Source organism: Accipiter gentilis, chromosome 7, assembly GCF_929443795.1.
Source record: "Accipiter gentilis chromosome 7, bAccGen1.1, whole genome shotgun sequence".
Classification (NCBI taxonomy): Eukaryota; Metazoa; Chordata; class Aves; order Accipitriformes; family Accipitridae; genus Astur; species Astur gentilis.
This window is the reverse complement of record NC_064886.1, coordinates 22,563,699-22,590,638: the sequence shown is the minus strand read 5'-3', so window position 1 is coordinate 22,590,638 and position 26,940 is coordinate 22,563,699. Positions and strand designations below refer to the sequence as shown.

The following is a 26,940-nucleotide window of genomic DNA, read 5'->3' as shown; positions in this document are numbered from 1 at the left end:
AGAGTGTAAGAAATCAAATGTAGCTAAACATTTCACTCACACAATTTTCCTTTTCCAAACTAAGCTGGTGTGCACCTATGTGCACACGCACAAATAATTATCTGCAAAACTGTTACAAGAGTAAGTAGGCCAGCCTGAATTTCCCTTTGGACTAGATTAACTAAATTAGTGCTTCAAAAATAAACGATGTGTTTAACTAAACTTGCACAGTTTTATATGATTCAGCAAATGTGTCTTGTGTGGACACCTTCACCCTAGAAAACGACCCTGCAATGACAACACATTGAGCACATTATTTATGGGTCTGTCTTATAGGCATGTGGGCAATGGTGCTCCTGAAGCACAGACATTTGCAGGACTGAATTTGAAGACTGCATTTTGGGCCCAGAAGGTTTTTTTGGTCACAAAGAATATGAAGCTCTGCAAGCTCTGGTGTTTGTCAGCAGACTGTGGAGGAGCTGGTGGGTGTGACGGCAACAATTTCACCAACTTCAAGCGATGCCAAGCTGAATTCTGGCCTGGAGGGTAAGTCATTACAGAGCAGGAGCTGAAGGTGAACTAAAGAACCAGATTGCTGCACCTTGGCAAGATGACATTTCCTCCAAGCCACCAAGCCCCCTCCTTTCCCAATTATACAAAAAAATATACAAGCCTTTTAAAATTTAAGTAGGGTTTCAAAGGTCAGCTCTGTTCACATCAGCCCACAAGGATTACATTAAAAAAACCACCATGAATGAAATTTTTTTGCTTAGTGAAAACAGCAGGGGCAAAACAGTGCTAATAAGGATTATTATTTTTATGCACATTGGTAGGCTTTTTATCTTTACACATGAATGTCTTCTCCATTAAAATAAAATTCCCTGACACACATGGTGCACTAATTGTTGTCCCAGCGATAAGGGCTATCTGTCTTACAGCAATTCCACTTGTGGAAAAAACTGGCCAGGTTGTGGTTTTTTTTTGTTTTTTTTTTTTTTGTTTTTAAATTTCAGCATATGTTAAAACCTGCATCTGAAAGAGATAACATGACTAATACAAAAATGCCAATGTCTTCATGATACAGCATCTCTGCGCACTGCACTTTTGAATTAAAAGGTTTTATGGGCCCTGGCACACCCTTCACACTTTGGTTCAAACGCACAGTTGCTTTCACAAAAAGTTTCTAGCGTGGTACAAATTTGTTTAATTTAATTGTATCCAAACCAGGTGTGTTTGTGTATTCAGGAATGCAGTTATATTGCTCATAGGCTTAAGTATAGGTACAGCCAGAGCACGCAAGTCAATACACAACTGGGAACACTGTATAACACCAAAACATGGTTAGAAAAAAAGTCACAAGAAGAATCACATCAAGAAGAGAGAATTGTGGACAGTCATGTGTTGAAGCTATTGGTCTGAAGTTCCTAGTGAAAATTTCTAGGTGCAAAGTCAAAAGATGCTTAAAATCCGCTATCAAAACCCTGACCATGAATTATCAGGAAACGCATGTGAAGAAGGCTTCACAAATCATCCATTTAAGGAAAAAATGGCCTGTCCCTATCCACACAGGGAAAAAACCCCCAAAAACCTACCTAGAGTATTACGTGGTCTTGCTACATAGCCTGAAGGCCAACAAGCGCTGGCTCTGATGGACCAAGGCATAAGAGGCAACTGTGGTGTGAAGAGCCCTCTACGGGGAACTCGCTGCTGCTAGCCATTACGCTCAAGAGACCGTCAAGCCTCATGGCCCAGATGCTCTCAGCTGGCGGGGTAAAAATAAGCAAGGAGGATTCTTCAAGATGCCACAGCAAAACAACAGTCCTCTGGGATAATCAACGCAGAAGGCTATCCATAAATACAGCTATACCTTTATACCGGTAACCCTATGTAGACACACACACAGAGTTATGGGATGGTGATGTGCGGACAAGCAATACCTGTATAACCACCATCCTGCAGACAAAGCTCTGCATTTTATTTACACAGCGCATATCTACAACACATCGTAAGCGGAGCCTCCCAGGCATTTACAAGGCTACAAAATTAAAACCGCAGTTTGGTCAGAAATATTAAAAAGCCTTGGTGGTTCATGAAGCCAACAGCCCCCCATGGAGGCTGAACCGGCAATTCCTTCCTGGGTTTCCACTGGAAAAAGATTAGAAGCACATTAGATATAATATACCCATATGCTTTGTTTTGCTTGCTTTTTGTTTTGCCTTTTAAGAAAAGAAGAGTGAGATAGAAACTTCCCCTCCAGAATACTAAAAGTAACAAATTTTAAAAAATTATTAACAAACACTAACCTCAGATCATTAGCCAACCTGGCAACAGACCAGAGAAAATTTATAGCTGACGTGCAACATCAGCTTCCATCCAGAAATGCTAATTTCAGTAAAATGAATAGTGTGTGGGCTTTTCATACTGCTTTGCATTTGGCTCCTCACAGCCCTGTTTAAAGCCTGGGAACCGGCCATATAGTTAAACTGCACAGATGTTCAACAATCTGTACTTGTGTTAATTACCCTAATGTGAGCAGAAACTCAACAGATCCCTGCTAATGAAGGAGAAAGTTTTCCAGTGTGACTACCGTATGTTTCATTGTCACTGTATTACCAAGCTTCTCCCCCTCCTTCCTCTGCCCCCCCAACTCCTATTCTCTCCATCTCCTTTGCATTCACATCACCCTCCTACCTCAGCATGCATGAATTGGACCAACTAATGACTGTGTATTCGCAACATGGCAGACACCATTAGGCTGATCGGAGGTGCGGCTGCTGAATTTTAACAGGCAATTTTAAACAAGGTAAGAAAAACAGATTCATCATGCTCCTGATTCTCTCATCCCCACCCATCTGCCATACTTCTGTCCTTGCCACAGCTCAAAAACACTCGCAAAGTGCAAATACACTTCCCCCCTCTATAAAACACAGAAGCGTACAAAGCAATGCAAATAGATGTTGCTGGGCAATTACTGGGGATGGAAGCCAGAGAGTCGGGTGCATCCGGGAGGACAGACCAACAAGACGGCTCAGAAGCACGGCTGGAGCGCAGGCTCGGGGAGGGAGCGCGCTGCTCTGCCTCAGCAGGCAGAATGGTAGCTGAAACCGGCTGTGGGCGATCCTGTCTGCTGCTCCCCTGTCGAGAAGTGAGACCTGCTGAATTTCACTATGGGAACCACAAGAGCAGCGGTTGTATGTTCAGCTGTGCACAGGAGGGTAAGACAGGGTTTCTCAAGGGCACGATGGGAAAGAGCAAGGCAACGCTCAAGTGATCAGTGCGGCCAGCAGCAACGAACCAACACCGCTGTGCAACTTAACCCGGCATTAAAACATACTCGACCTCCAAAGAACTCCTTCTCCCACTGAGGATCTCGTTTTCTCTTCCAGCCTCTCTGCCCTGCTCCCTGCTGCCAATCATCACCTCCAGCCACTTCTCTCAAAGCAATCTGCTCGGCAAGCAGAAGGCAAAGGGGGCCGGGTAAGGGCAACCGACTCTCACCCCGTTAAGCCCAGGTGACCTCTGAATGATACCAGCCCTGGCCTAAGCCAGAATTCACATCTCCCAGGTGCCACCACTTCACAGTCAGGCCAGTCTTCACCAGCAAATTGTATTACAATGACCCTCATGGGAACAAATGTACTGGCTGTGCTTGACTTGATTGGCAGACTCCCTTCTATGGGGGAAAGGGGGGGGGGGGAGCAGCCAACTTTGCTCATTTATTGCATCCATCCTGCTCCCTCAGCCTCTTTTGTCATTCACAGAGCGAACAACTTGCAAACTCAGAGATGGAGTAGCAGCTGCCAATCCAGGAAACCCGGCCGTACCGCCACACGCTTCACCCATGCCGTTCCACACCCTCCGCTCAGGACAGGGCACTCGCTTCCAGCTCTCCACGCGCAAAAGCTTAAGTTCACTCTCAAAAACCTTGTTCTTCGTGAATTGAGGAGAGACAAGCAAGAGGCATCACAGAAAAAGGCAGGGAAGGGATCTGGCATAACCCAGAAAGAGTTGAAAATTATTTAGAGAGCACTTGGCTCTTTTCTCATACCTCTTCATCATTAGTACTGGAAGCAACACAGCTGTCTAATGGCAACTTCAGGCACCCATGGGCCAGCGAAGCGACATTTTCCACACTTAAATAACACTGAGCTGATTTAATTACTGCACTTAATAGTAACAAAAGATGTCTCAATTTAATCTTCAAACAGCCCTCCAAGATCAAAACACAGCTGGCTGGATAACAAGATGGCCTAGGCCAGCAAACAAGTAGGTCCAATTTGTTCAAGAGCTGCATCCACTCCTCGGTATGAAAGGCCAAGGAACACTTGTGTGTCGAACGAATCAAAGAAAGCAGCACTCGCGTCACCCCCCTCCCTCCCTGCCCGACTTTTGTTATATAGAAAGAAAATAAAAAGGCAGCTGATTCATGGGTAAAGAAATGCAACATGATAAAAGAACAAATGATGATGTTTGGAAGAGAAAGAAAAGAAGTAAGAACCAAGATTTAACAGGTTTTGTTTTTATAATCCTTCAAGATGATTAGGAATGAATGAATCAGATTAAAATCACATGGGGACAAAGGAAGGTCTCTAACTCTTTTGTTTTTCTTTCCACACTGGACAGAAGGAGACAGCTCATTAAGGAAAGCCCTCAAGACAGCTACAGTGAGGAATAACCAAGCTTTTTTTTTTTAAAAAAGTGTCTGTTAGCTGTGTTTGGGCAAGGAAAAGTTCAGAAAAATTAACCATTTACTTCTAACATTTTCTAACTGTCCATACTGGGTTGTGATTGTTACTTTTTGCAAACTATTCTGAGAAACATCACTCTCTTGAGCAGCTTTCAACGCTGATTCCTGCTGACGCCATGGTTGGGTCTCTCCAGGCACTTTCAAGGAATTTTTAAGTTTTTGCACATTCCATTACAGCTAAACACAAAAAAGCTATGGCCAATCTTTCAGCCACTGCAACATTTCTGCAATCCCCTGAGTGGCAGAGAAGCCTAAATAAACTTTCGTGTTGTACATGGGATGTAGCCTTCCAACTCCCCTTTCCAACTACTGATAATAACATGAAGGGCACACAGCCTACTTTTTTGATCTAAGTTCTACTAGTATTAATTACAAACAAATTTGCTGGAAATCAGTTTGTTGAGCATCGTGGGATTACTTTGGATTGACAACGGTCTGTGGGATATTGTTGCTGCAAGCTTAGAAGGTTTTTTTAGTAATTTTTCCTAAACTTTTTCTCCTGATGGAGAACTACCATTAAGTAACTTAAGTGTTCCAATTTTCTTGAAGCCCTGGATCATGTTTTTTCTGGGATTATGGTTTCTTTGTTTTTTGTTTTTCATTATATACAGAGCTTACTCCATCAATAGCAGATCTTAAACAACAGCTGATGTCATTGGCCACCACACCATGAATCTGGAAGACTGACGACAAAGGGGAATTTGCTACAACTCTGGTGACCCTCCTCTCCTCTCCCTGGACTGTGACACGACAGAGGAAGAGGATGTCTATGTTTACAATGATCAGAGTCAGACAATTGAGTGGTTTGCTCAAACACCCTGGCAGGCATGAGAGACATCTAACCAGAGAACCAGAGAGTCGCTTAAGTGGGAAGGACTTTGAGAGGTCATCTGGTGGAACCTCCTGCTTGAACAGGGCTAAATTCTATGTTCAAGCAGGTTTCAAAGGGCCTTGGTTAGCTGAATCAATAGGTTGGTTAGCATGAAAATTTTGGACTAATTCCCTCACTGTTCATTTAAGCACCTTCCTTTCCCAGTGACTTTAATCCTGGATAGACCTGTACTTTTAAAAACACATTATTTTGCAATAAACTGGTGAGGAAGTACTCACTGCTTCAGTTTACAATACAACCTCCATACTGATGTGTATTCAAGCTCAGAGAACGAACCTTCATACTTCAAACTACCTGGGTCCAAATATTTGAATGGCACCTAGGAATAAAATTTCCCATCTCTCTGCCCAATTGATTTCATTTAAGCAGGGTTGAACCTTAGCTTAAAACCACTTTCCCAACCAGTTTAAGTTCTAGATCAGTAACAAAAGATCTTGAGGAGGCACTTGCTGCTGAAGCTCAAGCAAGTGCATGTTTCCAGTTTGCATGTTTGTTTAAGTAAGTGACAAAGATGGGGGGACCAAAAGCAATTCCCTTAACTAGAATTCACAAGTGCAGCCAACTAGAAAATCTCCTGCCTGCTTGTGAGGAGGGAGTCAGACCTTCTCAAAGACTGAAAGACGGCTCTGCTCAATGCCTGGCAGTATGTACAAAGCGCCAAGCGTGAAATCCTGACCCCACTGCAGTCAGCGGCAAAATTCCCATAGATTTCCTCAGGGCCAGGATGTTCAAACCTGTTCAGACAATTCATAAACCACCATTTCAAGGGCACACCTTTGCATGAGATTCCCAAGGGCCTTTTGAGTTTTGACTTAAATGCCTGGATTATTTTTACAATTCCAGTTATGGGTTCTTTGTTCGCAGGGAGTTAAGCAATACAAAGAACACAGCGAGAGAACAATGGAGGTATTACCATGCATGATTTGTCTTTAAAAAAAATCTCTTTTCTTTTCATGAAGTTATAGATCCAATTTCAGTCTTTATTATCACTTTGCCATGTGAGAAAGTGGTTCTTAATTTTAATAAAGGAAAGGAGCTTCATATTTCAACAAGAGCTAAAATGCTTCCTGCAATACAGGAGGTGGAAAGCTCTTTTGCTAACAGCTACTGCAGGTCAGGTTCAGGGAGGGAAAGGGAAATAATCTGTCCACACTGCGTAAATAAATCTTGTCTAGGACATACCTAACGGTGGGCAGTAGCCCAAAGACATCTTGTCCGATGAGATCATTTCTGTCCCCTCCATTTTAAGGGAAATTAAGAGCTAGCTCTGCCAAGCACATATTAACATTTCACTTATCACCAAACTCGTGGTTCGAGCAAGTACATACCCTACTGCAGTCTATGGTGCGCCACTGGACTAATAAAAATCTTTCCACCATGTTAACCAATCCAGAGAAAGAGCCATACACATAGCTTCAGAACCTTTCACTAAGATTTCAAAGTAATTTTCTCCCTCAAATCTACTTTACCCTGAAAAAAGAGTGTGGTATATTTAAGGAAGTTCTCATCTAAAACTTAACTGTATTCTATGTTATGTGAAGAATGAGAAGTTTAACCCAATCCACAAAACAAAAGTAAGTGCCCCCAATTCCCACAGGCTTGTGCAGTTTACCTTTGAAAAAATAATATTAGAGGCCCACCACTCCCATTTCATGCTACTATACACATTTTAAAATGGAAATGCTAGTTGTGTTTGGTCAGCCAAAGCTTCAGATCTATTCCAGTTTGAAATGTGTTATGGAAATTCCTTTTTCTGTGAAGATGACCACTAGCCCTATTATTTTACAGCCTTTCCCATTAGACTCTGTTTACACTAGCGCTGCAGCCATAACAGCAAAATCCATCTCTGAACATGGTCCTCACTGGTGAGAAGTAAACATAGTTTTGTAAAATTATTTTTAATATTGTTCCACCTCTGCCTGTTCTGGCAAAGGAAACGAAGTTAGTTGTAACACGAGTACCAAGAATCTGGTTTAAACACGGCCCACGTGGCAAGCGAAACAAAGATTTGATGCAACGTACATTAAGCAGTTGGTTTGCTTTTGTCCAGTGCAGCATTTGATAGACCTCTGCATGAGCAGCAATCTGGCAACAGAGGCGGGGGCAGAGTGGTGAAGCCCCTTAATGGCTGTTGGGGTCCATTTGTTCAATATGAACAAAAAGCAAAGTGCGAGAAAGCAGTTCACACACCACAGCTCTAATATTTTTGTTTGTTTTTTTTTTTTTTTTTTTTTTTTCAAAAGGCTGAAAAATTTGGAGTTTTACAGAGTAAAATATCATCTCCTCTGGTACAGGTACCAACAGGCTCCTTTCAGCCGTGTGTGATCTCTTCTTTGACTCCTCAACCTTGGCAAGCCCAACACAACAAAACTGAAGGAAATACAGAGCCCTTTGTAAAAGACCTAACTTGGGCTGCAGCTACGTGGTCATCCAAACAAACAGGACTGTGTACGGTACCAACGTTCTCATTTTCCACTCAAAAACCTCAGGCACACACAGACGAGGCGTCTTGCACAGCATGGCCATGCCAGAGAGAACACAACACAGGTCTCCTGCCCTGGATGCCCCAGCCACTGGGGCATGCCACCTGCGCATTTTACAGAGCTGCAGGAATGTCAAGAGGAACAATATGTTATTCATTGCACGTGTTATTCATTGTTATTCATTCTATACTCTGCATCTCAGTACAAGGAACAAAGTAACCCTAAGAAACCAGGAGCCATGTATGGCAGACATTCCTACTGAAACAGTAGTAACAAGAAAATCAGCAAGACACCTCCTGACAAATTTCAAGCCAGATCCAAAGACAGAAATGGAGAAACTAAAGCAGTAGAAGCAACTAGCATTTATATCTTCCAACTCTCTTGTGTACTATTCCCAGCAAAGGGATTTAGCTGTGATGAACAGGGCTGCAAGATACAGAAGCTAGATACACCATGTTTTTACGATTCTTTTCAGGTAGCGGAGTATGAAATCCCTGCCCTTCTCTCTCCTTGGGCCATTCATCTTTTGCAGGTGATGGAAAGCCACTCTCCCAGCGGGTGGTCCTGCTCTCACAGACCTTAATGCTTAATTGCCACAAATCAATTCCAACCTCGATGCTCAGGCTGCTGCTACACAGTCCCCCTTTCCACCCCTGTCTCTTTACACTGATCACAGCCCAGGATCCTCTCACGTTACCAAATCAATCTTTGGACACACCACCTAGGAAAAACAAAGAGGCAGCACCAGACGCTGCCTGCTGCGGCCAGTGCGGTGAGTTGATGTTATGCAAGAAGACCAGCCTAAAAAAAAAAAAAAAAAAGTCAACTCTGTGTCTCTGTGCGTGTGCACACGTGTGCACACACACATGCCTCCTATTTTATTTTTTTGTTCAACTGGAATTAATCAGGAACGATAAACACTGTTTGTCTCCTGAAAGCAGCAGTGGGGGGATGAAATATGCCTCTTAAGCTTATCAGCTTCAGCGCCACTGAAGAGAAAGCTGCCTTCTAAGCCCAGGGATAATGGGCTGTCCTTTCAGGAAGGTATCAGAGGTCTCAGGAGAGGGAGACAGCACAATGGTGTGACCTTCAGCTAATAAAGCCCACCCTAGAGTCCAAAGAAGCTTGGGGAATATTGACAAAAGTTCATATTTACAACAGCCTGGACTCTTTCCAGATACCATTACCAGTTTAGAGAGCTGCAGCCTCTGTACGTACACTCACACAAGCTTTTATTCTGCCTCCTCCTTTCTTTGTTCCCATGCTGGCAAAAAAAATTAGTCAGAAAATGGCAATTCTTCTGCTAACAAGGCCCCACCAGCATCTTTTTTAATGAAGGGAGTTATTTAAAATTTCAATTTCAACCTCAGCACTATCCTCTACTTGAAGGAGATTCAAGGCCTCTTGCAAGGATTCTCAGTACGTCATCATGCTCATCAGGAAGAAAGCATATGTGTTTTTGTGGAAAATCTGCTGATGTATTTATAATTCTTTAAACAAAACGGCAGCCAACATATTGTAAAATGAGAAGGTTGTTTTGGTTTGTTTTTTTTTTTTTTTTTTTAAATAGGCACTGGCAATCAATGCAGCCCCAGTCAGAAATACAAAACCAAAGCTTTTTCAGGCAGAAACTGATGTCCCGTCCCGTCCCCCCCCCAAGTCTGCACTGTGGTTAGCAAAATGACATTTAGCCCATAACTAGAGTGCATAGACATGACTGGAATACAAATAATAAATAATATTTTTAAAACAGTTCATACAGGGGAAAAAGCCAATTTCAAAACATAAAAACTGTTTGAAGCAAAAGTTTCATTTTTCTGCCTCCTAAAGTAGTTCCAAAACAAATATATAAAAACAAAGGTTCAGAGGAAATCTGTTTTCAAGGGTAATTTCACTGAAATCAATATTAAATCTCAAAACATTTAATGGAAATAACATCTTCAGTGACAGAACTGTTTTGACCGCACTTTTTAATCCAGCCATGCCAGTCTGCCATTTTTATTTATCTGCCTCATAATTCATCTTTGCCATCCTGAAACTAATCTTGCTGGGGTTCAAAAGGGATCCAAAAACTGGAACAGGTTAGAACTTCTCCCAAAACATCTTCTAAAAGGTGCCTCTGTATCTTGGCAGTCTCATTTACCATGCCGGTATTTAACAGGCGGGAAGAAAGCTGACCAGACCTTTACAAAGACCACAAATTTCTTGCTTTTGCAGCTTTTGCTTTCCAGTGAAGAACCCGTTTCCACCAACAGCTACAGTTACATCAGCTAGACAGGCTCAGAAGTAGTTTTCCAATTTCTTAGAGTTTTGGCACAAGCATGCATTTTAGCTGTTCTCCTTATCCCATCCAGCCATATTCACTGTCAAGAGAGTTCAGGTGATTGATTACAGCCTGTCTGAATTCAAAGTAGTCAAATTAGATATTAATGTTGTGCTTAATGTGCTCACACAAACAAGGTCATTGGTTGCATCAAGACTAATAGGAGATGACACACACTGGGACTGCATGGCCCAGGGGACTGGTAACAGGATGAAAAGTCTTCAGTTTATGGCCAGTATTTCAAAATCAAGCCTGATCCTACAGACATCCTATCCCTGCAACGACTGCTCGGCAATCTGCCTGAGATCCACTCACAGCACAAACCCAGAGTAGGAGCACTCAGTCCTCCCTAATATCAGGACAGAGGCACTGCTATTGTCTCAACTGCAACCGAATTTTGATAACTGTCAAGATTAACTACCCTCCTCCCTTGCTCCCAAATTTTGCTCCAAATTACATTCGTCCTCCCTCTAGAGGTGAGCTAACAACATCAATAAGCAGTACTGAATTTAGGAGGTGGTGTAAAATACCAGAAAAAAAATACAACGAATCCTAGGAAGTCAGTAGTGCCACCAGAAAGGTGAAACCATGTTCATCTTGGAAAAATACTAGCTAATTCATCTGTGGGGAAGTAACACAGAACCACGATACTCCACAAGAAACAAGAAGCTGGAAAAGTGAAAGGTATTGGGTTCCTCCAACAGGAACCTGTAGCTCTGCCTGGAAAGCTATAGCCCAGTAGGGCGAATTACCCATTACCAGCCCATCTGAGGGCATGGGGACGGAGAGAAGACCGCTGAAGCAAAGTAAAACACAATTTTCTATGGATAAGAGAAGATGTTACAAATGAAAACATGAAATAGTTGGAATTGGTTTCCAAGACCATCTCTCTACACACTGTTTCAAGGATGTGAGGTTATGTCTCCTGGCTGCCACCAAGGCCCGAGCTAAGTGCTTTTCATTGCCTAACCTTCAAAACAGAATTGTTTTATTTATAATAACAGTGAGCTCCAACTGAGAAGCTCCAGCAACAACTGTGTCTGGTTGTAATTTTATACCTGTTTTCCATGGCAGAACCCCCTGGCTCTCTGGAAACCATGGGGTATTAACTGTATCCCAGAGAAAGAGGCAGATCCAGGACACATCTTCTGCTGCGGTGGATGGGCAACTGCTCCAAACTGCTGCCCTCTTCACTTCCAAACCCCAAACACTTCAGAAAGTCTTGCTTTTAGCGTATGGTTTTAATAATGAATATTGGAGACAAAATGCTGAAAAAACAAGCTCCATCCTGAGAAGGTGTGAATAATCCCACCTGTGGCTGTCCCAGGTGCGCTCTCCTGCACCCTGCCTTTGAGCACTGAAATGAGAAACCTAAACGACCTGCTCGTGTTGTTGCATGACATGGCACAAGACTTTGTCTTCCTTGAGCCAAGAGGTAAAAAAAACTCAGGGCTTGAAATTGCAAAGAATTAAGACTTAATATCAGCCAAGACAGCGACTGGATCTCAGAGGCCTGTTTCCCTCTGAATTTCTCCTTGCTGCCGTGACGTGCTCACACTGAAAATTTTCCCTTGAGCAACTGCCTGACTAAAATACAGCACACCCTTACCATAAAGCCCTTTGTTAAAACATCTTTGCCATAAAGCTGCAAAACCTTGGCTCCCAAGTACATTAAATCCTTATAAACCTGCCTTCATTTTAACCGCGCAGTATTTCAAGACACAAAGCGCTTCTTCCGAGAGATAGCACTTTAATGAGGAAAGGGGTAAAATATATAAACCAAACCTCATTATAGCATAATTTCTAGGAGACAAGCATGCTGTTATAAAAAGAAGCCATGGCAATTGCATTTCACATAGCTTGAAGATTTAATACTTTTAAAGAGCCACCGCTACCTCCAGCCATTGTTGGCGTTTTGTTTTGAACATAACAGTAAGCAACCAGAATTATGGGTCCGCTGTCAGCTATATATTTTATATTCTGTAAATTGTTGCAAATGGTGGATTCAACTCTACTGCATGCTCACAAAATGTAACATGGGTTGGACAGTAAGGGACTGCCTATGACTTACTGTGTATACGTTTGCCTTTAAACCTCTGCATTCTTAAAGGTTGTTGCTTTAAACATGATGATGTAGCATGGACATGGTAAATTACCCAAACCAGATCTAACTCACACTGGATTGAAAGCACTCCTAATGATACAGCTTGTTCACATGTTAACAACGAAGTCAAAGAAACCCACCAAACACCACGCTACAAGAAAAATCTAGAGTACTGACAGACAAATGAAAGTGATGGATATAACGCCATTTAATACCACCTGTCAGATAAACCAGGGTAACTGGCACATCAAAGGGACTGCAATTGTTTCCCAAAACGAGAATACTCGATTTTTTTTTAAAACCTGAAACTCAGTTGCTTTCTACGAAATGTCAAATGGAACACTCCCCACTGCCAACCAGAAAAAGGTTACCGGAAAAAACTGTTCTCTCTAAGAACAAACTATCTATCTATCAAAGGAACATCCTGAATTACATTGGTCTAGAAGACTTCTAAACTTAATCTAATTAAAAAAGGCATTATTGATTACAGTTCTTCCACATTAGTCTTCCAGTTGTAACTTCTGAAATGAAAGCTTAGCAATGATTAGGTATTTACTACAATCAGTAGAGAAAAGTAGCGAAAAAAGATGAGCGTAAAGGTCACCAGAGAGACAATGTACTGGGGTTGTTTTTTTTTTTGAGAGGAGGGAAACAAAACAAGCAAAAAAACCCCCCAACCCCCCCAAATAACCCCAACCCAAACCCAACAACAGCAGGGGGGATGCACTTCACGGCAGCTTTGACTTGAAGCACATATAACACTGACTGATGGATACTGAAAGCGAAGACACCAGTGGAAAATTAAACCCAACCAAGCACCAAAACAGGGACAGTTTTTATGTGTTTCTTGGTACGACTTTAGAAAATTATGCAAGAAGGGTCAGAATTTCAGCAAATGATCATTTTAGCTACTGTCACAGATCTGGGTCAACAGCAGGGTAAAAAGCTGACATGTAACTGATGCCTATTAACCTGGTTAGGATAAGCATTTTCTCTTATCTCTTTGCTGTAGCTTGTAATGAATGAAATTCTGGATTGAAGTGTGCTTGTTCTCCTTGATTACCAGAAGGTTCAATAGTCACTACACGGTTATGGCAATAGAGTAGCACTTCTGATTGTAACTCTCAGAGAGGACATCTGAAGAGAACATAATATACCAACTCTTTTTCTAAATACAAAATCAATAAGCTTGCCTTTGGGTCCTGTTTCTGAGATACTTTTACAATTTTCATTTCTACTGATGTGAGTCTTCTTTCCATGTTTACAGTAAAAGGATAACAGGTTCTTCCCTCACCATCATCACTCCCTTGTAAGTCACAAGAGACTTTTCCAGCTCTGACCAACCTTGCCATGGGAGAAGACAGCAGGCTGGACAAGTCTGAGTCAGCATGTCAGCACACAAAATATCACAGGATGTCTGGCACTGAGGTAACCCAGCCTAGCACGTGCCTTCCCTTAACTCAACTTTTACTTTAATATTCTTCTGCTTTGCTGTGCAACTAAACCTCAAGGAAGAAGATAGCTGCAAGCAAGTGCACATGCTACTTTTGTTTTACAACCTTCCCACTTCCTCCCTTAGTAACAGAGTGTTTGGGGTGCTAGAAACGAGAAGCCTCATCACAAATGTGTAGTGAGACCCTGAGCTAACAGGTTAGCTGACATGGAACTGTTAACAGTGAATTGGCTTGGAGACGGGGGGGGGGGGGGGGGGGGGGGGGTGGGAGGAGGGGAGAAAAAGAAAAAAAAAAGGGAGACAGAGAGAGTGCAAGAGACAGAGACAGTAACCAATTCAGCTGCAAGAAATCAAGCTAAATCAGTCCCAAGTGCCCATGTTGGAGAGACTTGATCTCATACCTTGCTTGTTATCAAGGCACTCCTGATACGAGTCAGCTCCAGTTCCGTTGCGGTCTACAGACAAAACAAAAAGTTTCATTCATATCAAACATAAATATTAGAAACTTCTCAAATGGCAGCCTTGCTGGAGCAACATGTTAAGTGCAAATAGCGCTAGTTCTTTAGGAGGCCACACTGCTTCGCTGACCTAAACTGTGACTTGTTACAAACAAGCTGCAACAAACTCAACAAACTGACACCAACCCGCCATGAGAAATTTATTTTTGTCCTGGGCAGTAGGTGCAGGGTGCTTTCCTCCCAGCCCTACCCATCTGTCTCCACGCTGGTGAAGGCACAAGGGAGGGGATTACAGCTGCAGCTGCTCTGAGTAAGTTCCTCAAGCACATGGAAGATGGAATACTTGGAGTTAAATCTATTATTACACTGTCCACTGTAGGCCCTGTGAAACCACTGGTTTTAACCAGCAGATCCCAAACCATGGTCTGTAATAGACTTCTCTGTGGCTCGTGATGCCGCGCTCCCTTTTGGGTTTTGGCTGCTACATCGTATTAAAAACAACCGAAAATACAAGAACATACTTTCCAAATATTACTCTTCCATGGAAGCAATGTTACTGTAGTTACCACTAGGGTTATTTGATCCAGCAGCAGGAGAGAAGTTGGTCTGTGCCATGAAAATGGGGGAGAAGCTGAGACTCCTGCACTTGTGTGTGCTCTACACAAGGAAGAAACCAGACAGCTCCCAAGCACAGGTGTGGTCACACAAGTGGCATTTCACAGCCAGCATGGATATCACCTAACAAAACGTTTCATCTGCACTACAGGTTCAACTAGATCTCATAGGCCGTGTGTAAGAACCGTTTAAACTGTAGGTTAGCGAGAGTCAGGTTACAACATGGCTTGGACCTCAAAAGCAAACCAAAGAATGTTCCAGCATGGCTTCTCCTCCTGCTTTAAAATTCAGTTCAACCACAAAAAAAGTTTGGATGCTCCTTGAGAAAAAATATTAAATACATCTGTAAACCCTGGATAAACTAATGCTCTTTCAGCGGCTTACATGCACCTTACATTCCGTGCTACGTATGAGGAATAAAGCAGCTGAGCCCATGTAATAGGTGTTTGCACACACTAAGCGTCCTCAAAAAGTGAACGTTTTGTACATCACACGTATAAGAATGCACACGGTGCTAAAATCAGTCCTGTTGTGTAACTACCAAACCATTCGATCAGGTCACCCATGGTACGTACTCCTACCATACCAACTCCAGTGGCATTGGAGACAGCTCCTCTACTAGAATAGTTTTGTATTAATAAGGTGATCACAATAAAAAAGCCACCACCATGGGACTGGGAGTTAGCACCCCATTAGGCTGAAGTGGGCAGACAAGCTATCCAGTACTGGTATTTCAGTCTCACCATCAAGAGAACCAACACAACAGCAACGTGTTAATTTCTTTCTAAAGATGCTCTCCAGGGCCAAAAGAATAGAAATATTGTTCACAACAGAAAAAACACACTACTGAGAACCCGCCCACCCAGGCACCTGCAAACAACTGTATTTCTGCACCTCCAAAAAGTGACTGGTCCCTGAATATGACGGCTTTCTGGCATTTCTCATGTGTGGCAAATGCATTCCCACACAAACTGCACTTCCATCTCTGCTCAGCCAGCAGCTAGCTGGTGACGGCTCCTTGAACGTACGAAGAGATCCACATCAGAGTTAAAAGGCTTCACATTCAGCAATAGTATTTAATGAACAAAGAAGCAAAAATTAAAGTTGTCCCACTGTTTGTGTTGTGTAAATCCCAGATAATAGATCTTCTCCCTAATCCTAATGAGGCCTTCCTATTAAAATCTTTATTAGCTTTCAGCTCTGCAGATTGCCCAAAGGCTCATCAGTTTTCCTATCTCTCAGTACCAAGATCTGCTTTAACTTTTACAAATAGCTCTAAGATATTCCTCAGCTTATCAGCATTGCCAAGCAGTCTGTCTTATCATTACTATTGCAGATAAAATAAATGAGCTCACGATGATATGAATAATGGCATTTTCTGTAGGCTGGTTTCCCATTACATTTTCAACAGATTGTAGATTTAAACTTCAGCACAAAAGAAAAAAAATAAAGCAGAGGGGGAAGGGTGGCTTTTTTTTCCCTTCTCATTTCCCTTCACTGTCTTATAGCATAGGCTACATTTTTAAGCTCACCTGATGTGAGCTAGTAATTAATTTTGAAAGGGAGCAGAAACACCTCAGCTCTGCTTTCTCTGAAGACCAAAAGCACAGTTACTTCTGGGATGCTTTTTCAGCTGCATTTGTTGGAGAGAAGCAAGGGCTAAACTGCACTCTGCCTAATGAAGCCATCTTCATTAATTTCCTCTTTTCCCTAGCAGGCTAGGAATACCAGTCAGATTGGGAATTGAAATCATGAAAAGCAACAGAACTGCATTTGAATTAAAAGACTAGGCTACAAAGGTCTCCGACGTCTGCTCCGGGCTGATTAGCACGAGGCGCGTGTGGCACCGTTGCGGCACAGAGCGAATTTTACAGTGCACGTTCGTGGATAAAGGCAAAGCGTTCGCGGGAGATGAGGAAGCTGAAAGACTAACACGTCTCTCCCTCTTCGTGACAGCGAGCAGGGAGGTCATGTTCTGGCAACCATTTTCTGCCTGGTCCCTGCAGCAATCACCACAGGGTTAAATGCTTTTCCGCTCCCCAAATTCCTAGCCCTGTCACTGTATCAAGGTTATCTATTATTGGCAGTGACAGGTGAAAATTAATCTCCTAATTATTTCTTGCTGCGTAATCTGCACTGAAGAAGTAACATAAAAGGATTACAGTACACCCTCTACGGAAGGCTTTACTAGAGAGCCAATCATCCATAGAGATAGAAGGTATGTGGTAAAGAGATATTTATGATGGATTTCCAACCATTTTGAAGGCAGACTATACTATAACTCTATAACCTACAGCTTTGGAGTAACTCGCAGGTATCTTAATAGCCTAAATGCTTTTTATTGTTGATTATTCCATGGAAAACTCCCCAAGATTTATACCCATTATGTCCCCGATTCTCCTTTGGTATAGCAGTTACTACAGAAACAGCGTCCACGTACAGATGGTTTTTACCCCCCACGGAAAGATTATGGTGAACAACATATCCAGCTTGCTTTAACTCAGTATTAAAAATCTTGTAGCTACCTTCCAGGGCAATTTGGCTGTAACATTTTTTTCTGCAAGAACATAAGCTAGGCTGAGTACTTTCAAAATTAAAAATATTTTTTTAAAAAATCTCATTTTATATATAAGCAAGCTAGGAATATCTTTGGTAACAACACAAACAGCCACCTTGAAATGCTGTCTTCATGTAAACTCTAGCTCTTCTCCTACCACCCACCACACAGTAAAGTTTATTTTTGTAGTATTAAAGAACACACATTTTATTTATCTGTAACCCTTTCAATACAGCCATATAAGGTACAAATGGATGTTTTGGAGAACCTGCTTTTCTCTAGCCATGTCAAGAGCACCATCCTAGTTTAAGTTTACAAGAACAACAATCACAGGTTGCCATTCTTACCATTTAAAATGACATTAGCTACCTTGAGAGATGCTCTCACGCTAAACCATGTCAGTGAGACGGTTAACACAGGGGTCACTATCTGTAAAACTCTGGCAAGGCAATGGGACAGGGCAGCAAGGAAGATTACCACCCCTGTGTTACCATCTGCAATCAAGTCCTTCTACCGGTATCGGTCACATATATTTTCAGTTTCCTTGATGGCGACCTTTTCTATAGGGTACAGAAATGTCACTAATTCCGTTATGCAAACCCTCAGTGCTTAAATCCAGCACCATTTTCCACCTTTTTGGAAAGCCAAGCCCTGCCACAAACTTTGAAAGCAGTGAGCAGCCACCACTCTGGTTTACATTTCCAATAACCAGGATCTTGCAACTGAGTCAATGTCAGGTGAATCAGAACAGATAACTGACGCTAACCTGACACACAAAATAAAACCATCAAGACGACAGTAAAATTGGGACTGTCCTATGAAACCCAGCCACACCTCAACAACTGCAATGTGCTCCGGCAGCCACAAGGTGGCATACAAAATACTACAAAATATTATCAATGAAATGCTGAAATCGGGGCCTGGCCTTCAAACCAGCCATTGCACCTTTAACTTCCTAAAAATAGTGATAGCTGTGCAAACCTGCCTCGATTACCAGAGCCACCATCAGGGGTCACTGCGCCACCTCGGCTGCTGGAGTCCGCGTAAAGGCGATTTTCAGAGAAACCCGCAAAGCTGGAACACATTTGTAACTCGAGGGACAAAAGCTGGACAAGTCGTTTGAAAAATTACTAGAACCACCAGCACTCAGATTTTAAACGAGCAACTCAAATTAGGCAAATTCCCCAGCAGTGACAGAGGTGTTAAGATTGTTCACCTTTTTCCTCTGTTGCTTTTAACACCTCTGAGCCCGTGCGCGGGCAGGCGCTGCCGGCCAGCTCGGCGTTCGGTTCCTGGAGGCTAACCGCTCACTCTGGACCCCGAGCATGAAAAATGCTGAAGGGCAGGTGTGAGGAAATGAATTATTTTCCTGCCTAAGGCAACTACTACTAAAAAAGTAAGGCTGTATTTAAGTAATTTTTAACAAGCCCTTTCTTCTCCATCCGTAAGTCAGCTCCTAGGCGATCCTTAGGATGTTACAAGGACTCTGGAAACACGTATCCAGCTACCGGGTTTTACTGAATCCACAACATCACGTATACACATTTCTATACATTTCATTTTCAACAGCATGAGAATAAGGTCATTCGTGTTTACACCATTAAGGCTAGAGATTTTCTCTTCCTTAGGACCTATTTTCAATAGATAAACAGAAATAATTTAACGAAGCCTGGAACACAACACAAGCCCTTAATGGTTTACCCTTGGTGTTAAATAAGTAAGGAAATTATTCACTAGCATCTCACATTTTCTGGACATGTTAATCTTATGGTTACCTAATCTCTCACATAGTAGTTATGAGAACAAAAGAAATGTGTATAGAGGCAAAGCACCCACCTAAGGTATCAGTACTACTTTTAACAAGCCTATTTTTCAGTAATATGTTTTGCTTATGGAAATCTGAAGAGCAAATTCCTATCCATCGGCATTTTCCCCAAATGCTCCATCACCAACCTCATTATGCGATACAGAAATTCTCCCAAGGGATATTATGTAATGGCAATCCCTCCTTCCTCTCCCTACGGAGTATATTTCTCATTACATCTCCTAGTAATTGATCAGTCTAGGAAATCATTTCTGGTAAAACCATATGTTTCTTTACCTAGTTCAGAATTTCCATCTTTATTCAGAAGGATAAACGACTGACTGCAAGAAAACCTAAAATTTCCACTTCTGATGCAGAATGCCAATCTTTGCTCAAACATGCTATTAAGTGAAGAGCAACACATTCTTGTACCTGCCTGACTTCAGATCTTGTAAATTCATGAAGTAATTAAAATTAACCAGCTTACATTTCCTATTCCTATGATACAAATAATTTTACTTGACTGAATCTTCTGTAATGGCTTTAAAAAGACTGCTTCATATTCACATTTATGCAGACACCACAATCCCTAGCTATTATGGGTCACTCAACACAAGGATGCTGTGAGTCAAGGGGGGAAAAAAAAAAAGAAGGAAGAAAGATTTAAGGCAGAAAATGACATACACATATGTGCTTTCCAAAAGTACCATACAGCACAGACAGTGAGCACAGGCTCACTGAAGAATGCAGCCCTTTTCATTGCCACTTTTGCCAACATACCACCATTAACCATTTAACAGTTTTTAGTTTAAAAAGCAACAACAGTGAACACTAATATTTGCACCCCTTACTGAAAGTTAACACTTCAAATCGCAACATTCTTGCAAAATCAGAGCAAAAAAAGTAGCAACTACTGCTAAATATCTGTAGTTTATCACTGGAATTCAAAGCATACTCCAATCCTTTTTTAAACTTAAAAATTCCAGAGCTACTTGTGACACCGCTGTTCGACATAGCCAGCGCAGGCCACAAGATCCAACAGATGACTGCATGTCCCGATAGAATAACACTGGGATATATTTTGCTCCTTCGTTTGTTTATCAGAACAGACTGCGCCTCTGATAAACAAGGCTTAAGGTTTCACTCAGAATAACCCACCTTCCAAATAAAATAAAATAAAAAAAAATCACTCTGTACTAGCAAAAACTCAGTATCTAGCTAAATACAATACTGCCTTCCTTGTTTTATAGCATTAATCTTGTCTGGAAAAGAAAACCAGGCAGCCCAAGCTAGTGCCTTTTGGCTTTAGCACAGGGCAGTTTTAGGGAACTGTTGTCAGCAAAGACGAAAATTCTTGAAGAGAGCATTAGAAGTCTGCCACTTGTAGGAAGTTAATGCTGTGTGTATAAATCAAGCAGCTCGCCCTTGTAAGTCTGTATGTGGGGAAAATCGGATTTACACATAAACATAAACCTCTGAAGTAAATTCTGATCAGGGATGACCAAAGATTTAACTCTCTAGAAAGAAGAATGGGAAGACTATTTTCCTGCAATACCTTAGCAGCCTTTTCCAGTTAAGCGAGGCTTTCTTTCAAGAATTGTTAACGAAGTAAATAATCCCAGTTTCTGCGGCACAGGGGAGACCGGTTAAGGACGATCTCCAAGACCCAAAGCAATCATTCAGAACAGTAACTTACATAACAAGAAATTATCTTTGTTACAAAATTAGGTTAAAAGGACCTCAGATACTGTAATGTTACAAAAAATCAGGACATGCCTTGAGAAGATTAGCTAGCAAGCAGCCTCCTGAGATAAATGCACAACTTCAAGAAGATTTTACAAGCCTAAAAAAACAGTTTAAATTCCAGAGAGACGTACAAGCCTTTACCATTTAAAAAGGTCCTTCTTTCCTTCCCTCTGCCCTCGCCTTACTCCTGAGCTCTTTTTCCAAACCATCTTTAGTTAACCAGTGACCTGGAAATCTTACTTTGCTGCTCCCCCCCCCCTTCCCCTTTTCAAATTTGTCACTTTTAAACAGACAAGGTTTAATTTCTTAATTGGATTAAATTTTTCTTTCAAGCTAAGCAGAGGGGCACAGCAGCAGACGCGGGGACAAGAACAACGCCTGGGCAGCCAACCCGCGTCTCGGCACGGCCAGCACCGTCTGCCAGGCTCGGGGAGGCGGCCGGGTTATTTCTCAGGCCAAAAGGCACACGGGGGGGAAAAAAAAATATCCACGAAGACCATTTTAAAACTTGCTATTCTTTGTGAGGAGAGGGGCTCTGGCCTGCGCCGAAGGGGTTAACCACCGGCTACGGATTTTTTTAAGTTTGTTACCGTTTTTAAGAGCCAGCAATCCCAGACAAATAACATCGTCCTCGTCCGGCAGCCTGCTACGACACCCAGCCTGCCAAGAAAACACCCCGAAAGAGCCAATTCGCGGTATTCTGCTGAAGGGGACCATTGACGCGCCTACAAAGCCGGGCGGCTGCCGGCTCGCTCCGTCACGGTCACCCGTGGGCGGGAGCAGCCCGGGGCCGCCCGGGCTCAGCAGCGCAGCACCCCCCCCCGGCTCGGGTGCTGCCACGGGGGTGTCGACCCGGCCCCGCTCTCTGCGGCCCGATGGAGGCAACGATTCAATTTTTTTTTATCTTTATTTTATTCCACAGCCCCCCCCCCCCCCGCCCCGGTCTCCTGAAAGTGGGGGCGGGGGTGGGGTGGGCAGAGGGATGCGGTCGCACTGGAGGAATGTGCGAAACGGGGTGGAAAAAAAGCAGCTTGGGAGCGCATCGCATCCCGGCAGCTCCTCGCTGCTACGTCTTTTTTTATTTTATTTTATTTTATTTAAACGCAGCCTGTCTCCCCCGCAAAAAAAAAAAAAAAACAAACAAAAAAACCAAAAACCAAAACCAACCAACAAACCCTTCTCCATAATTCTGTACGGAGAGCTCCTCGGTTCGCCTCCGGGAATGGGTAACGACCGGTTTCTGCCTCCCCGCGCTTCGCCCCGCTGCATCCCAGCACCCACTCCGTAGGAAGGGACGCGGACCACCCCCCGAAAGGCAAACGGGGCCGGGGAGGGGGACCGGCAGCGAGCGAACGGCGCGGCCGGAAAAAATCAAACCACCTCGTCGACTGCACCGAAAAAAAGGCACCCCCGCCCTCCAGAAAGAAAAAAAAAAAAAAAAAAAAAAAGAAGAAACAAACACACAAAAAAACCGCACGCACACAACCATCGCACCGGGCGGAAAACGCGGCGATTTCCTTCTCCCGTCTGACCGCAAAGCCGCTGAACTCCCCGGCTGAAAAACACTTCCCCCGCCGAGAAACGGGGCTCGGGGAGGGGAAGAGGACCCCCCCCCTCCCCCCAGTGGGGGGCTTGTGTGGGGGGGGGTGTCCCCGTCCCGCAGGGCGCCCACCCGCCCCGGCGCTACTTACCCCGCGGCGCGCAGACCATGGCGAGCCCCGCCGGCGAGCCGGGCCCCCGCGGGATAATCCACAAGGCGAGGCCGGGCGGCCCCCGCGGGCGCGGCGCGGAGCGGAGCCGCTCGGGGTCCCCCCCCCGCAGCGGCACAACGCGGCGCCCGGCCGGGAGGTGCCCCGGGGGTCCCGCCGGCCCCCGCCGCGGCTCCTCCGCCTCCTCCCGCCGCAGTCCTTCGCCGCTCGCTCCGGTTCCGGCGCTCTTTCTGGGGGTGCAGGCAGCGCGTCTCCGCTCCTTCTCTGGGGTTTGGGGTTTTGTTTTTTGGTTTTTTTTGGTTTTTTTTCCTCCTTTCTTTTCCTTTTTCCTCCCCCCCCACCCCCCCACCCCGGCCGAACCCGGGGCTCAAAGTTTGCGCCCCCTCCGCCGCCTCGCCCCGGCGGGCTGCGTCCCCGCCGCCCGCTCAGCCCCGGAGCCGACGCGCAGACGGGCGCTACGGGTCCATCACCCGCGGGGCCGCGGCGGGGCGAAAAACACGCGAGGGGGCGAAAAGCCCGCAGACGCACCAAAAAAAGGCCAAAAAAACAGCAAAAAAAGCGACCCAGGCGGCTCCGGCCGGCATCCGACGAGGGAGAGACGCGGGGAAGAAGAGCTCAGCCCCGCAGGCAGCCCCAGCCCGGCCCCATCTAGGGGCTTCCCCCGGCGGCGGATTTCTTTCTTTCTTTCTTTTTGTGATTCACGCCTCGGTAGCCATTATTCCCAAACATGGACGAGGAGGAACCGCGCCGAAGCCCCGCTCCGCTCCGCTCCGCGGCGGCGGTGCCGCTCCTCGGGCGCTCCGCGGCGCGACTGCTCCGCGCGGCCGCGGCGAGCGCCTCCCGCCCCGCCGCCCGCCCAGCCCGCCGCCAGGCGAGACCAATCCAGCCACGAGACGCGGATCCCCGCCGCCCCGCGCGGCTCGGCTCGGCGCGGCTCGCTCGCGCGCGCCCGCCTGTCCCGCCCCGCCCCGCCCCGCCGCGGGGCACGCGCGGGACCCGCCGTCGGGGCAGCCGGCGCGGGGCGCGCGCCCCCCGGTCCCGGAGGGGCGCGCGGTCTTGTGGGCGCGCGCGCGCCGGAGCGCACGGGGGGCGCGTGCACAGCCGGCGGCCCCCCGCGCGCGTTGCCCGGGCGCGCGCAGGTGCGCGCCAGAGCTGCGCGAACGCGGCCCAAATCCACGTGCGCGGGGGGGCGTTCGCGCATGGCCCGCGTGTCCACGGCGCGCGCGCGGCGGGGGGAGGGGAGGGCGTGAGCCGCGTGCGTGGGCCATAGGTGCCCGGCGTGGGCGCGGCGCGCGCGCGCGCCGGGCCACGGCTTTGCGCAGCCCGCGCGTGGGCCGCGTGTGTGCCGACGGTCAGCGCGTGCCTGGCTAGCGCGTGCGCGGCGTCTGCGCGTGGGCGCGCTCCGTACCCACGCGCGCGGCCCCGGCGCGCGCGCACACCGGGCGTTCGCTTGTGCGCGTGGGTGTGCGCGGCCTGAGCGCTGTCTGCGTGTGCGCGGAGCCGGTATCTGGGCGTTCGCAGTGGTCGGAGGGCGCTCGGCGCGTGTGTTAACGCTCTCTGAACGCGCGTGCGCACGCGTGGCGTGCGTGGGTACGCGTGTGCGCGCGCTTCCTTCCCCACCCGGTCCTTTTGATGGGCTGAGGTCGGGCTCCTTTCCCTCTTATTTCTCACGTTAGGTGCGGCCTTCCCCGTCCCCGAGATGCATTCAGACCCCCAGGGGATTTGGACCCGGGCGGAGGGAGAAGAGAAAAGCAAAGGAAATGTTTAATCGTGATTAACCTTCACGTTGCAAAACAGTTGTTAGAAGGTATATTTAAAATATAATTACTATTGCAGTGATTCATAGGTGCTTTAATAAATGGTTAATCGATGGCCACGGGGGCCGACGATCCACGCTGCCTGACACGCCTGGTTAGCGCCTGCCGCAGTAACCGTGATTCATAGGGACGGGGGGAGCCCCAGCCCCTGCCCCACCTCGCCGGCGCACCCACGCAGGAGCGGGGCCGGCGCACCCACGCGGCCTGGGCGCGCGCGGCCCCCTCCCCGGCCGGCGGCTCCCCACGCGCCCGCAACGCCCCGCTCTGCAGCCCCTGCCCTCGCACGGCCGCTCCGCGGCGTTCGGGGGGTCCGCACGCGGCCCCAGCGCCGCCACCGGCGCTCGGGTGGGGGAACGGAACCGCCCGAGCACGGTTTTCAGCCGGCCTTTAGAAATGATCTGAAAATCTTCAGGGAGAAAGGCAGTAAACATCTGTGTACTATTAAATCCATTAGACGTGTTCATTATTTTATATTGATTGGTATATCACTACACAAAGTTAATATATTATGATTATTAGTATATTGTTAAATCATTAAATACGACAGCAGACGCAATAAATAATTTCCAGGGGATCTCTGCTGACATTCAGGAATTGATGGGTATGTTTTTCCTTTTGCATCCTGGCTGACTGCAGGACTGCAGCGACGCTCTGGCTGCTCTGACTGATCTCCTTCCCCTGCTTTCCTTTGCAAGTAAAGGCAGCTGAAAGAGCCTGCTCCGCCATGCCCAAGTTTGCATTTTAAAAGGCGAAGCTGAATTAATACGAGCCCCGAAGAAACCTGTTGGACGAGGATATTCAAACCACTTGCGTGAAACGGGCAGCCACAAGAAGGATTTACACCCGAGGCCGTATCTTGGTGTCGCTCGGGGAGAAGAACACTCTCTTGCAACGCCAACAGGATTCTCGCGTGCGAATGCAAGGATGGAGCTGCCCTCCCGCCGGCGGCACGGCCGCCCGCGTCCCGGCGAGCTCTGCCGTCCCGGTGAGCTCTCCTGACCGTGGAGCGCAGGAGCCGAAGCATCCCCAAACCCTCGGCCCAGACTCCAGGTCACTGGGGTTCGTGGATTTATGGCACGGCTCCTCATGAAACAGCAGATGTTGGAGAGCACGCACATCTGTATCTTTACAGCGGGGGAGCTGGATGCCAATCAGGGTTAATTCGGGATAAATTTACAAGAGCGCACAGCGTGACCCAAGGTACCTCTTTATTGGCCTACTACAGGCCTGCTAAATACATTGGCCGACTACTACACATTAAAGCCACATGAGCTTATATGTTCAAAATGAATTTTACAGGAAGACACAGGGATAGAAAAAGGAGGAGAGCCTGTGTCACAAATGACATCCAGATGTGAAAACACTGTAAATACAAACATCAAAAGGCTCACCCCTCCACATTTTGCAAAGACAACACTGGAGAAAGGACTTGCTGCATTTAAACAAATACTCTCGGCAAGGAAGCCAAGGAGCCTGCTGTCCCCGGTGCACACCAAACCCCCACGGATCCGAGTGGGAATTAGCCATTTGTCAAGGCAAATACGCAGCAAATATTACACCATCCTCTAGACGGTCCAGCTTGGATCAGGGACAATGAAACGGGATGGAAGGGGAGGTGTTTTCCTAAGAAGACCAGAAGTTTAAATCTAATAAGTCAAATCTGAAAACTGCACTCCAGAAAGCATGTGATTATTTAGATAAAGCCTCCAGAGCTATGACATACTTCTTACTAGAATCGATATCATTCAGGGATGGCTCTTAAGCCTTGCCAATTGCATGAAATAACTAAATAAATAGGAGCCTTTTAAAGCCTTGGTATTTGCTGCAGTGAAGATAAGACTGGAGTGATAGCCTAGAAAATCTGGGCTATCTAGTAAACCACTCAGTATATTTGTTTTAAGAGGAGGTGACAAATGAAAGGCCACTCCCCCGGAAGGGCTCTGAAGAGCTCGAAATCTCCACTCACATGGACCTACAGAGAAGGACGAACCAGCAGCAAGTCACCCACCGCGAGTGAAGGACAAGTGTTCCTGGAGCCCGGGACTCATCCCGTCCGTCAGCTGTCACGCTGCCCCTTTCCCTTCTCACCTACCTCCGGACACAGTGCAGCCGGACACAGTGGGGGACAAAGCTGACCACCAACACCTTACACGCAGGGTGAGCGGACCACGCGAGGGACTCCCTACTGAGCTTGAGCTCATCTCTTGAAGGTGCTGGGATGCCAGGGTGTGGGGGCAGCGTTGAGTGCTCGCA

At 45.9% G+C, this 26,940-nt stretch overlaps 1 protein-coding gene across 18 annotated transcripts in view; it reads right to left on the bottom strand.

Moving 5' to 3' along the window:
* Positions 1 to 26,940, bottom strand: part of FBRSL1 (fibrosin like 1) — a 559,238-nt gene that overhangs the window by 87,148 nt on the left and 445,150 nt on the right. For 14 of the 18 annotated variants that reach the window (XM_049804585.1, XM_049804593.1, XM_049804586.1 and 11 more), the window contains one exon: positions 14,383 to 14,436. The exons of the other annotated variants lie outside the window; for them this stretch is intronic. In XM_049804585.1, the coding sequence (XP_049660542.1) occupies positions 14,383 to 14,436 (54 nt within the window). The remainder of the gene's footprint in view (positions 1 to 14,382; positions 14,437 to 26,940) is intronic. 18 annotated transcript variants of the gene reach the window in all.